The 12,967-nt window shown below is 44.3% G+C and overlaps 2 protein-coding genes across 8 annotated transcripts in view; both read left to right on the forward strand.

Annotated features, from left to right (window-relative positions):
• The window catches only part of LOC135508011 (apoptosis-stimulating of p53 protein 1-like), a 51,306-nt gene extending 42,744 nt beyond the window's left edge, over positions 1 to 8,562 (forward strand). For 5 of the 7 annotated variants that reach the window (XM_064927877.1, XM_064927879.1, XM_064927880.1 and 2 more), the window contains 8 exons: positions 1,105 to 1,187; positions 1,530 to 1,959; positions 2,201 to 2,967; positions 3,226 to 3,366; positions 3,613 to 3,746; positions 6,259 to 6,425; positions 6,697 to 6,896; positions 7,207 to 8,562. In XM_064927877.1, coding sequence (XP_064783949.1) covers positions 1,105 to 1,187; positions 1,530 to 1,959; positions 2,201 to 2,967; positions 3,226 to 3,366; positions 3,613 to 3,746; positions 6,259 to 6,425; positions 6,697 to 6,896; positions 7,207 to 7,248 — 1,964 coding nt within the window. In that variant the 3' untranslated portion in view covers positions 7,249 to 8,562. The remainder of the gene's footprint in view (positions 1 to 1,104; positions 1,188 to 1,529; positions 1,960 to 2,200; positions 2,968 to 3,225; positions 3,367 to 3,612; positions 3,747 to 6,258; positions 6,426 to 6,696; positions 6,897 to 7,206) is intronic. The other 2 variants (XM_064927878.1, XM_064927884.1) reach the window with 1 other exon arrangement.
• Positions 8,563 to 8,751: 189 nt separating this feature from the next.
• On the forward strand, positions 8,752 to 11,617 carry LOC135508012 (L-serine dehydratase/L-threonine deaminase-like). Its single transcript, XM_064927885.1, has 7 exons — positions 8,752 to 9,197; positions 9,624 to 9,663; positions 9,744 to 9,883; positions 10,028 to 10,116; positions 10,404 to 10,631; positions 10,743 to 10,873; positions 11,051 to 11,617. Exons 1-7 carry the CDS (start codon positions 9,045 to 9,047, stop codon positions 11,242 to 11,244), a joined length of 975 nt encoding a protein of 324 aa, XP_064783957.1. The 5' UTR covers positions 8,752 to 9,044; the 3' UTR covers positions 11,245 to 11,617.
• Positions 11,618 to 12,967: the final 1,350 nt, after the last annotated feature.

Raw genomic sequence — 12,967 nt, forward strand, 5'->3', positions numbered from 1 at the left:
TTGTGCTGCGTCAGAAATGGCACCCTATTCCCTATATTGTCCACTTTATTTGACCAGAGCTCTATGTGGGCCCTGGTCAAAACTAGTGCTCTATATAGGGAACAGCATGCCATTTCAGGCTCAGCCTTAGATGATGTAGCGCCTCTAGTGCTCGTCTTTAATAGGACCGGACAGTTGTAATGTTTGAAAGGGAGAGTAGCAGTGGCTTTGCTGGCACAGACACTGCAACAGGTTTAATAGGAAGCCTGGCAGGCAGACAGACAGGATGCAGGGAATAGTTTACCTCCAGACAGGAGAGCTGAGCGAGAGAAGAGAGGGAGAGGGAGTGAGATCCTCTTGGAGTGATAGTCATTCTCTAATCCCTTTAACCTGATCTAAACCGGATCAGAAACAGGGACTAAAATACACACAGCACATACTCCTTGTTATTAGAACTGACACTCTGTCCCTCAGGTCAGTCTGTCCTGCAATATAGGTATGGAGGTCACCCTGTTCCTGTACTGTGCCAGTCTGTATGAGACTAATCTCTAGTGGACAGACGACATAAACGGTACTGGAGATCTGTCATGATACAATGGGATGCGCGGGGTAACGAGCAGCATTAGTTCCCGGTGCTGTGGGCAAATTGTGATTTTGCAGGTGTTAGCATTTTTCGAATTTTGGAAGGGGAGGCAACATTTGGACTCTAACTTGCAAAGAGAGAGGGTGGAGCTCTTCGTTCTGGTTCCTATCCTCTTCTCTTAACACATATGGACCCAGAACTTAATCGAGCATCTGACCAACTACGCAAGACTTTAGTTCTGGGTTAACCGAGATTAGTATGAGACACAAGGCAAAGAGAGCAACGTGATCTAGAAATGGAAACGTATTAGCCTCAGGTACTAGTTTTTCAAATACAGTGCTGTGTGTGTAACTGTACTTTCAGTTGCTCATTTAGACTACGTCAACATTCTATCGATCACTTCTCAAGACAACTAGAATACCACAGCTCATCTTCCCCAACCTTTATACTGATACACAGACTACCGGGTCCTGCAGTCTCCCCCCCCTCTTTTACCTCTTGCCTTTCTCACTCAATCCCTCTCTTCTCTACCCCTCCTGTAGCCAATGATGCAGTGTGGCCCACCCTGAGTAAAAGTGTCTCCTCACGCCAACCTTCAGATTGGAGGAAAACCAGCCCAGACCAGGTGAGATCCCTACTTCACCTCCCACTACTACGGTCATTGAGTACCTCTCAATAGTCTAAAGTAGCTTCCTGTCATCATCTCCTCTCCTTCACCTGCACTGTTATTCTATAACTAACCATGAAAAGCAAATTCCTACTAGGCATTATCCACCATTTTGCTTTCACAGACCCTGTTTTTTCAGATCACTAAGGACAAAGGAGAGGACACAAGTAGAGAATCCACTTTAGACTATTGAGACGCAGCCATTTACTTTTTGCTCTTTCGCACATTCCTTGGTCTCTCTCCTTCCTACTGTCCTACATGGACGTCTATCTAACTGGTTCACTCTATTTCCTTCCACAGAGCCTTGACTCCAGTAAGCTACCAGGAGGATCCGTGTCCAAACCACCACCCATCTATGGCACTTACCCTGCACCTACTGGTCACCCGTCTATAGTCTGCTCTACCAGCTCCCTGCCCAGGTCTGCCCCTGCCACCTTAGCCTGGCAGCGCTCAGCCCCAACCCCTGCACCTCCTGGTTCCTCCTCCCAGCAAATCCAGCAGCGCATCTCTGTCCCCCCCAGCCCCACACCCCAGCCGGGCCAGGGAGAGAGGCCTGACCCCCCGTTGGCTGTGGCTGTGAGGCCCTACGTCCCAGACAGGTCCTCCTCCAGGCCTCAGTCCCCCAGGAAGGGCCCAGCCACCATGAACTCCTCCTCCATCTACCACATGTACCTGCAGCAGCCTGCAGCCAAGAGCTACACACTAGGAGGCAGATCTGCTGTCAAAGCAGGTAAACCCCTCAATAGATTAACATGATATTTTGTGAAGAGTCAGTCAGACCTGGGTTCTAATAGTATTTGATGTCTTTCAAATAATGAATCTGCACTTGATTGAGCTTGTCTGGCACAGTAGGACCAATGTAATAATCCCAAAAGTGCAAACCCATTTGAATCCAGATAACGCTTGACTTTCCTGTTGGGCCTCAATCGGTATGGTCCTATAATAATGTCTTTATCTCCTTTTGTTTGTAGTGTATGGGAAACCAGTGCTTCCCTCCAGCACCTCTCCCTCCCCTGTGCCCTTCCAACATGGGGCACTGTCCCCAGGAGGAGGCCTGGGGGGTGGAGAGGACATGGTGGACAGGGAAGGGGACACCACAGAGGGTAGACTCCTACCCCCTCCCAGTGTGGAGAACATCCCGCGGCCCCTGAGCCCCACCAAGCTGACCCCCGTGGCCCACTCCCCGCTGCGTTACCAGAGCGATGCCGACCTGGAGGTCCTGCGCCGGCGGTTGACCAACGCGCCTCGCCCGCTGAAGAAACGCAGCTCCATCACAGAGCCAGAGGGCCCCACCGGACCCAACATCCAGAAGCTCCTGTACCAGCGCTTCAACACCCTGGCCGGAGGCATGGAGGGCAGCAACAACACTCCGTTCTACCAGCCTGTCTTCATGGGTGGTGTCCTGGGATGTCCTGACATGGACAACATCAACACTGCTAATGGGAACCTGATGGAGACAGCCTCCCTTGTGGTCACTGCAGCAGAGGGTCCCAATTCAGACCATCGCCTGTCCCCTTCCTCTGACTCCAATGAAAACCAGCAGCAGAGGACCCCCCCACCCAATGAGACCATTCCCTGCTTGCCCACCCCCCAGCCCAGCAAGGAAGACAACAACAACAACCAGCCTGGTCCTACCACCACCAGCACCACCTCCACTCCAAGGCCCATCCCTGAGGCCTCGTCCCCCCAGCAGAAAGACACCTCTCCCCGGACTGTCACACCCCCGGCACTGCCTAAGGTAAGCCTGCGGAGCTACAGCTCCACAATGTAACAGCATGCTTCCTTTTGGTAAATCATAATTCATAGGGTCCAGATCTTCTCCTGGTCAGGTCACACGGTAAGCAAAAACTCCTTGAAAAAAAGAAAGTGATGACTGTAACTCTGACTTATGTTAAGAGTTGCCATCAGAGTTGCAGACTTCACTTTCTTCACAGGAAAAACTCTCTGCCTTAGTCATAACATTAGGTAGAGAGTAACTCCTCTTTCTCTGTCTCAGCAGATCAAGAGGACTAACCTGAAGAAGCCTGAGTCAGAGCGGACAGGCCATGGGCTGCGGGTCAAGTTCAACCCCCTGGCCCTGCTACTGGACGCCTCTCTGGAGGGAGAGTTTGACCTGGTGCAAAGGATCATCTATGAGGTAATCATACGCTCTTCAATTCAAACTATTATCCCAGAAGATAAATGAACTGTGTTGAGTCTTCTCATTTTACATACCATAGACTGTCAGCATGTGAGGGATTTCAAACTGACATCTAAATCATCTACCTTTAAACATTTTAACGGCTTTTGTGACAACTGTTGAATGTAAAAAAAAAAGTATTTATCATGATTATTTAATTGAATAATGAAATACATGTGATTGATTGACCCTTTCGCCATGCAGGTTGAGAATCCCAGCACAGCCAATGACGAGGGCATCACCCCCCTGCACAACGCTGTATGTGCTGGACATCACCACATCGTCAAGTTCCTGCTCGACTTTGGGGTCAACGTCAACGCTGCTGACAGCGATGGATGGTGAGGACATACACTGTTGAAACCCTGCTGTGACCATTCCTCTTTCACTTCATATTTTCTATTTCTTTCACCTTAGCTTTGCTCATCAGACTACAATAAATGGCTTCCTAAAGAAAATCAAATCCAAACCTGGCCAAAAGAGCACTCTTCCTTGGCTAAATGGAGAAATCTGGAAATTGATGAAAGAACGAGATTATGCTCTAAAAATAGCCCTAAAATCTAAATTAGAGCATGACAGACGTAAGTTTACCATGTTGAGAAATAAGGTGATGAAAGAAATCAGACAGGCCAAGGCAAACTTTTTTATTAACATAATTGGTGAAGCAAAGGGAAATTCTAAATTGATATGGGAGAATCTAAAAAAGTTAACAGGGAAAGACCATAGTAACACTGCAAAAAGACTAGAAATCATGGTGAATAACAATCTAACACAGGATGCAGTCGAAATAGCAATAGCCTTCAATTCCTACTTTATTGACTCTGTCAGGGCACTGACACAGAACCCCTCCACCGGTTTCTTGGGCTCAGTGCTAGTGAATGACACTCAACCTGTCTTCATCATAAGGGAGGTTTCTGAGTCAAAGGTGAACAAGGTGATTAGCTCACTAAAGAACTCTAAAGCCAAAGATGTGTTTGGGATGGACTCTACCTTTCTTAAAAACTACAAAGAGTCACTCATTGGCCCCATTACTAAGGTCACCAACACATCTATTGGTCTCGGTGTGTTTCCAAGGGTATGGAAGTCGGCCATAATAATGGCCATCTTTAAATCAGGCGACCCTGCTGACGTGAGTAACTACAGGCCCATTAGTAAACTACCTGTGGTGTCAAAGGTTGTTGAAAAGTGTGTAGCAGAACAACTGATTGCCCACCTCAACAACAGCCCCTTAACATTACACTCCATGCAGTTTGGCTTCAGAGTGAAACACTCCACAGAAACGGCCAACTGCTTTCTTCTGGAAAATGTGAAGTCCAAGATGGACAAAGGGGGTGCTGTTGGGGCTGTGTTTCTGGACCTAAGGAAGGCTTTTGATACTGTTAACCATGAGATTCTCATCACAAAATTGTCAAAGTTCAACTTTTCCCCTGATGCCTTGAGATGGATGAAATCATACCTTGAAGGCAGAACTCAGTGTGTCAGAGTGAGCAATGAGCTGTCGCCCTATCGTAGCTATGATGTGGGCGTGCCCCAAGGGTCAATACTGGGGCCCCTCCTGTTCAGCCTGTACATTAATGATCTGCCTTCTGTCTGTACTGGGTCTGAAGTTCAAATGTATGCAGATGATACAGTGATATATGTGCATGCAAAGAGCAAACAACAAGCTGCACAAGAACTCACTACTGTAATGGTCCAGGTTACAAAGTGGCTCAGTGACTCGTGCTTGCATCTCAATGTGAAAAAAACTGTTTGCATGTTCTTCACAAAGAGGGCAACAGATGCTACTGAGCCAGATGTCTATGTGTCAGGGGAGAAGCTCCAGGTGGTATCCGATTTTAAGTACCTTGGCATCATACTTGATTCCAACCTCTCTTTTAAAAAGCATGTGAAAAAGGTAATTCAAATAACTAAATTCAACCTAGCTAATTTCCAATTTATACGAAATTGTTTGACTACAGAGGTAGCAAAACTGTACTTCAACTCTATGATACTCCCCCACTTAACATACTGCTTGACTAGTTGGGCCCAAGATTGCTGTACAACATTAAAACCTATTCAGTCTGTCTACAAACAGGCTCTCAAAGTGCTTGATAGGAAGCCCAATAGCCATCATCATTGTCACATCCTTAGAAAGCATGAGCTCTTGAGTTGGGAAAATCTTGTGCAATACACCAACGCATGTCTTGTATTCAAGATCCTTAATGGCCTGGCTCCCCCTCCACTCAATATTTTTGTTAAACAGAAAACCCAGACATATGGCAGCAGATCCACAAGGTCTGCCATGAGAGGTGACTGTATAGTTCCCCTAAGGAAAAGCACCTTTAGTAAATCTGCATTCTCTGTGAGAGCTTCCCATGTCTGGAATACACTGCCATCAGACACACATAACTGCACCACATATCACACTTTCACAAAATGCTTGAAGACATGGCTAACGGTCAATCAGATTTGTGAACATGGTCCCTAGCTGTGTGTTGCCGCTTTCCATGTTGTCTGTTGTCTGTAGCTTGTGAGGTGTGGAAACACTTTGTTGCTTTTATGAATTTTGTCTTGCTGCTTTTTGCTCTATGTTGCTCTGTCTGTATGCTACATCTTGCTTGTCCTATGTTGCTATGTCTTGCTTGTTCTATGTTGCTATTGTCTATATTGTAATTGTTTTTAATAACCTGCCCAGGGACTGCGGTTGAAAATTAGCCAGCTGGCTAAAACCGGCACTTTTACTGAAACGTTGATTAATGTGCACTGTCCCTGTAAAAATAAAAATAAACTCAAACTCAAACCTGTATTTACAATGGTCAAGACTACACAATGTCTCCATGAACGTCTCTCCTTTTGTGTCCGTCATACATCCAGGACCCCACTACACTGTGCAGCCTCCTGTAACAGTGTACATCTCTGTAAGATGCTGGTGGAGTCAGGTGCGGCCATCTTTGCCACCACCATAAGTGACGTGGAGACAGCGGCTGATAAGTGTGAGGAGATGGAGGATGGATACACACAGTGTTCCCAGTTCCTCTACGGTGAGTGGTGTTATATAGAGAGACATATGGCTCCTGAACACAAACAACCCATAGCCCCTACACCCTACACACTAGGAACTTGTGCTAGGATATGTAAAATTGGATAGGTATAAGCAATATGGTGAAAGCTCCACCTAACCTATCTGAAGGCTAGGTGAAGTTCCAACGTTGTTTGGCCAGGGTTTTCTAGACAGGGCCATGGTTTTGTGTCAGGAAGGTTCAATAGTTTTTCCTTGTGACGTGACCCTCTTCCCCTCTATCCGCCCCCCAGGGGTGCAGGAGAAGCTGGGTGTGATGAATAAAGGGTCAGTGTACGGGCTGTGGGACTACGAGGCCCAGAGCTCAGACGAGCTGTCCTTCCACGAGGGAGACGCCATTACCACTCTGAGCCGCAGGGACGACGCTGAGACAGAATGGTGGTGGGCCAGACTACATGACAAGGAGGGATACGTGCCACGCAACCTGCTAGGGGTAAGGCCAGCCACCATGATGGATACAACTATGGTCTAAATCACCAGGATGTTAATATGAATCCCCAAGATGTTAATATCATAGAGATCCTTTAATTATGTGATTAATGTGGTGTATTTATGCGTATATACTTATGTATAAGATATCCACAATCTTGTTTGAAATTACATGTTAATTAAATGTTAGTTGAAATTGAGCTTTAACCCAATGACATAAGTGGCATCTCAAAATATTTGGTAATAAATCCTATGCCTGTATAAGCTGAATATTCCTTAATATGAACAATAACGTTTTCTTCTTCTTCTTACAGTTGTATCCAAGGATCAAGCCTAGACAACGTTCTCTGGCATAGAGAAGATGACGCATGTTGCTGAGAAGATAGTGCACGTTGTTGTGCTGGGACTGGGCTCAGAGCTGGAGCTGACTAGACTTGCAGACAGTGGCAGCGCCTGGACAGTGCCCTCTCTCTGTGTCAGTCTGTGCCACCCCAGAACAAAGGACAAGGGCCAGGGCATGGACAGAGTGGCCTATATCTGAACAGACAGACAGACAGAGACAGACAGACGGACGGGCGGACGGACAGACGGACAGACAGGCTCAATATTGGTGGTCACTTACCAAGTAGGAAGAAGAGCCAGCACACACCATCCATAGATCCCTGTCTGCATTTAAGGTTTCGCTTTTCTCCCTGACTAAGCTGACTTTTTCTCATTGGTTCATGAAGCAATGAAGCACCATTTTAACTTATTTTTTTGCCACCACCTCTCATTCAGAGAATACTCTGGGACTGGGCTTCCCATTTCCCTCTCTCACTCAGTGTTTTTCTCCTGTGTGTCAGTCGAGTAAGGACTTGAATGTGATAGTCTCAGAGAAGGGAGCAGAGGACAGGACAGAGGCAGTCATGGGTTAGTGAATGTGGGTTTGAACTAAGTGCTGTTAGATGAAGATGGACAGTTACCCTGCAAGGCAAATCTTCAGGGTTTCAGTGGAGGAAAGAAAGCGAGAGATAAGATAATGTTTTTACGAGATGAGAAATGGACAGGATGAAATGTGACAGCAGGTGTTATTGAACGACTCTGAAGGTTGGTTAAAGCTACTGAAAGAGATGTGGAATGTTTAAAACAGTCATACAATATTGGTTTTATTTTTGCGAACCAAAATGTGTTCGTTCTGAAGGAATGAGGGGAAGAGGTAGTGCTGGGATAGGAAAGTGAGAGGTGCAGTATTTTCTTATACAGATATAATAACTATGAAGCTAACGATGAGTGTGAATTGAAACTAAGCTCATCAAACACGCATAGGCCTACAGTATATAAATGCTTTATCACCCAAACAGGAGGTCTATAGTTAGGATCTCTCTTTGGCGTTTGTATTCATATTGAGTTCAATTTAGGCAGAAGTTTCTACATTGTGCTATTTTCCCTATTTTTGTTTCAGGTTGGTTGTTGTCTATTTAATAGCCATCATTGCAATTGATACACAATTTCATCACTGAGTATAGCCTACCTGTTGACCGACGCTGGCTTGATATACTGGTTGTGTATTACAGTCTACTGTATGGATGGGTTATGTGACATACAAAACAAACACCAATCAATATGCTGCAAAACATTTAAATGTACACAATAAATAATTATTACCCTTGAATGGGAGTAAAAAAAAATGTAACATAGAATTTTGTATGTTGTTATTGTAATAACGTCTCACTATGCTATGCACAATGCTTGCTTACATTGGCTGCAGTTTTCACACAATCTACCAAACAAGAGTTAATAACAGGGGGCGTGTCGATTAATTTATGATCTATCCCACCTCCTTTGAAAGCTAAACATTAACGGATAGATATGGCAGTTTATGCAAAGGTCAGGGATAAATCATGTAATGATTGTCGCAGCAAGCTATCTTGTCACAAAGTTGCACCGCCTACGACGACAAACGGAATATTGTTCTACAGTAGCCTACTTCTTGCCTATTATTGTCTTGTCATCCGCAACGGAATTGCAATTTTAGTTGACAGCGGTACATTGCGTCTCTCTGTTGATTGGGCACATTGGCGAGAAAAGAAAACCTGGATTTGCACATACGCAATTTACGCACTGTCATTCAAGGGGACATCGAATACTTCCAACGTTGTTATCCTGAGCCCCCATGGCAAGCCCAAAAGCCTTTCACATAAATAGCCCGTTTTTGGAGAGCATAGACATGTCAAAACGGACGGGGACCGATGTGTATTTAAAAATGGAAAGTTCCCAACCATCCGGTTCATTCAAAATCCGTGGTATTGGACACCTGTGCCAAAAGGTAGGCATGTTCAAAGGGTTGAAGTAAAATTATCGTAAATCCAATTTACATAACATCTAATGACAACCATACGTAAAATAGAGATTTAGTAACATTTCAAAGATTAGCCTATTGTTTTACCCAAGTTATCAGCCTACATACTGGAAACAAACAACCTCACACGCACAAACCTTTGAAATTCTGCTGATCATGGAAAATATCCGCAATTATTATAAAGAGTTTGTTTCAGGTTTATTTAGTACTGCTCAAACACTTGTGTGATAACACCTCCTAGTGTTGACCAGATACATTTTTATTGAATGCTTCCTTGAGTTCATGATGATAAGAACAGAGCAATGTTTCAATATATAAATAACACTTTCCCAGTTTGAATTAAAAAAAAAATACACATCTGATCAATGGCATTATACTTTTTTAAATTTCTAGATTGCAGGACCAGAGTCCAAAGGCGTTGTCTGCTCTTCAGGTAGTAGATGATTTAAATAATAATATTTCCAAGTGATCCAAACATTCCCCAATATGACAATATCTTTATGTTGTGTTCAGGTGGCAACGCTGGGATGGCCACAGCCTATGTGGCACGCAAACTAAACATTCCAGCAACTATCATTGTGCCTTCATCCTCTCCTGAGCTGATTAGGGAGAAGCTAAAGGACCAGGGAGCCACGGTCAGAGTAGTCGGCAAGGTAATCCCGCCAATTAGTGACCACCTCTCCTCTCTAGTTTTTTCCAGCCTTATAACCAAAGACTGATTTACTTGTGGACTTTGTAGGCTACTCTGTTCCCCCAGGTGTTTGTTGCCATTTGTCTGTCTCATTTTTCCTGTTCAGGTGTGGGATGATGCCAATGATGAAGCCCTGCGTCTGACCCAGACTGATGGCCTGACCTATGTCCCACCCTTTGACCATCCTCTGCTCTGGTGAGAAGATACTCCAGTCACACCAACATTAAATGAGCCTGTAAGGGGCATGACTTCTAGAATGACTGACTTAGATCACAAATAATGGTTCAGATTCTGTGAAATTAACACCAATCTTCTCCTATTAGGAGTTGCTGTTGCCTTTTCTTTTGAATGGACAGTTTCCCAACCCCTTTTCTTGTTGTTTGTCTAATTTTTTTCCCCCTTTCTATTTTGTGTAAAGTGTATGGTGACACATTTGTTTGGAAATTACACTTTAAATATGATTTGATTTGATTCTCCCCCAGGCAAGGCCATGCCAGTATTGTGAGAGAGATCAAGGCCTCTCTTCCATCCAAGCCTGGGGCTGTAGTTTTATCTGTGGGGGGAGGAGGGCTGCTCTGTGGGGTGGTGGAGGGCATGAAGGAAGTGGGCTGGGCCAGTGTGCCCATCATCTGCATGGAGACTGAGGGAGCAGACTGTTTTAATGCAGCAGTAAAGGCTGGCAAGATAGTCACCCTCCCTGACATCACTAGGTGAGAAGAGAACAGAGATTACACTGAGATATTCATTTAGCTTTATGTTATATTCAAATATTTTCTACTCTATTCCATTGTAATGATCTGGCATGATGGTTGCATTGCCAGTGAGGCCAAGTGTCTGGGTTCGAAGACGGTGTGCAGCCAGGCCTTTGAGTACATTAAGGAGGGCAACATGAACATCATATCAGAGCTGGTCACTGACCAGCAGGCCTTGCAAGCAGTGGAGACCTTCCTGGGTGAGGTTATACCAGACACCGCTGTTGTCAGATGGCGCATTCTAGAATTGTTTTAAATGTTCAATTCATCTCCATACATTACTCTGCTTTATTTGATGTATAGTTATATCCTAAAAGAAACGTAGCTACTGTTACAACTACGACTAAAACTGTGTGTGTGTGTATGTGTCCGTCAAGACGAGGAACGTGTGCTGGTGGAGCTGGCCTGTGGGGCTGCGTTAGCGGCTGTGTACTGTGGTGTCATCCAGAGACTGCAGGGTGAGGGCCGGCTGCCTGTTCCCCTAGCAGGACCCCTAGTCATGATTGTCTGTGGAGGGAGCAGCATCAACCAGGCAGAGCTGGAACATCTCAGGAAGGTCCTCAACAGATGAACACAGAACATGGAGCTCCTAGGCTGAGTCTCAAATGTCACCCTATTCTCTATATAGTTCACTACTTTTGACCAGGGCCTATAGCCAAGTCCCATAGTTGATCAAACAATAAAATATTTGGCTACAGCACATACAGTATGGACGAGGCTATTGGATTTCCACCAGCAGGTCATGGCTCCAGACTGTTTTAATGAAAGATTATGAGGACCGATTCGTAATTTGTTTTTTATTGCAGCTTCTCACCCTGTTGTATACATTTTCACAATGTTGACTAATGCTGCCTCTAATTTCCCTGCTTTGCAATCAGTGTCACGCTTGGAAAATCTCTGACAACCTTTTATGTCTCATAGAATAAAATCTGATATACAATTCAGTAGTGGTTATTATCTGTACATTTAATGCTTTGTTCAAATGCAGTTACTCTTTGTTACCAGCAGGTGGTACTCCTTGTTGAGAATTCCAACCAAAGACCAGTGGACTTGGTAGGCTATATTAAGAAGACAACCGTTGCTTAACTTCTGACATCATTCTGTTTCTATCGGCTATTAGTATGTCTTTTCTGGTATTCCATTGTTTATTTGATATACATTTAGGCTACTATTTTGTTTAAGATGACATGGTTGATGAGACAGTCTTAACCCAACGTGGCTATGTTTAACAGATATCAGTAGAAGCCTCATAAAATCTATCATATAATAATCTAAAATAGTAATGAAAAAGCAGAGACAGGTTAAAGAAGGATTTTTAAGCCTTGAGACAATTGAGACATAGATTGTGTGTGTGTCATACAGAGGGTGAATGGGCAAGACAAAATATTTCAGTGCCTTTGAACTGCGTATGGTAGTAGGTGCCAGGCGCACTGGTTTGAGTGTGTCAAAAACTGCAAAGCTACTGGGTTTTTCACGCTCAACAGTTTCTCATGGGTATCAAGAATGGTCCACCACCCAAAGGGCATCCAGACAACTTGACACAACTGTGGGACACAATGTCTGTGAGTTAGACACCATCTCCCAAGCTACAGGGTCATAAGAAGCACCACAGAATGGAATAGCACCATTACTTATGTGAGTTTATTGAATGTGACAGGTTTACCTCACACTTATGAAGCAGTTCACCAAGGCACTAGGTCAGTCACAGTTCTACCAGGCCTTTCCAGGAAGAGAGTTGATTTACAAATTGAAGTATGATTTCCCAGCATGACTATAACAATTCAAGATTATAGTAAAACATTTAGTTTAAAAAAGTAATAAAATAAAGTAAGGTGCTTTTCTTCTTTTTGGACACTGATTTGTTGTAAATGACAGTCATTGAGATCCACTATGAAGATGTGATTAAGCTTTAATTTCTTTGAAATGCTTTTTAATGACTATTTTCATAGTCTATTATCCCTCCCCCAGGGGATGGAGTCTTAAAGGATAATCTGAGACCAGATCAGAGACATTAGAGGATTGATTCCCCACCTCCCTTAAGAGGACATCTTCCCTCATATTCGCTGAGGTTGTATCCCAAAATACACCCTATTCCCTATATAGTGTATCATTTTTATGGCCAAAAGTAGTGCACTATATAAAGAATAAGGTGCCACTTGAGAAGCAGCCTCAGCTATCAATGATGATGCCTTCCAGACAAGGAAAGTACAGGCTGGTACAATATTAGGTATAGACATTGGCATACTAACTTCTTTCTTTACTGTAATGTAGTTAAAGGAAGTAACGCTGTAAGC

The sequence above is a fragment of the Oncorhynchus masou genome, chromosome 21 (assembly GCF_036934945.1).
Source record: "Oncorhynchus masou masou isolate Uvic2021 chromosome 21, UVic_Omas_1.1, whole genome shotgun sequence".
NCBI lineage: Eukaryota > Metazoa > Chordata > Actinopteri > Salmoniformes > Salmonidae > Oncorhynchus > Oncorhynchus masou.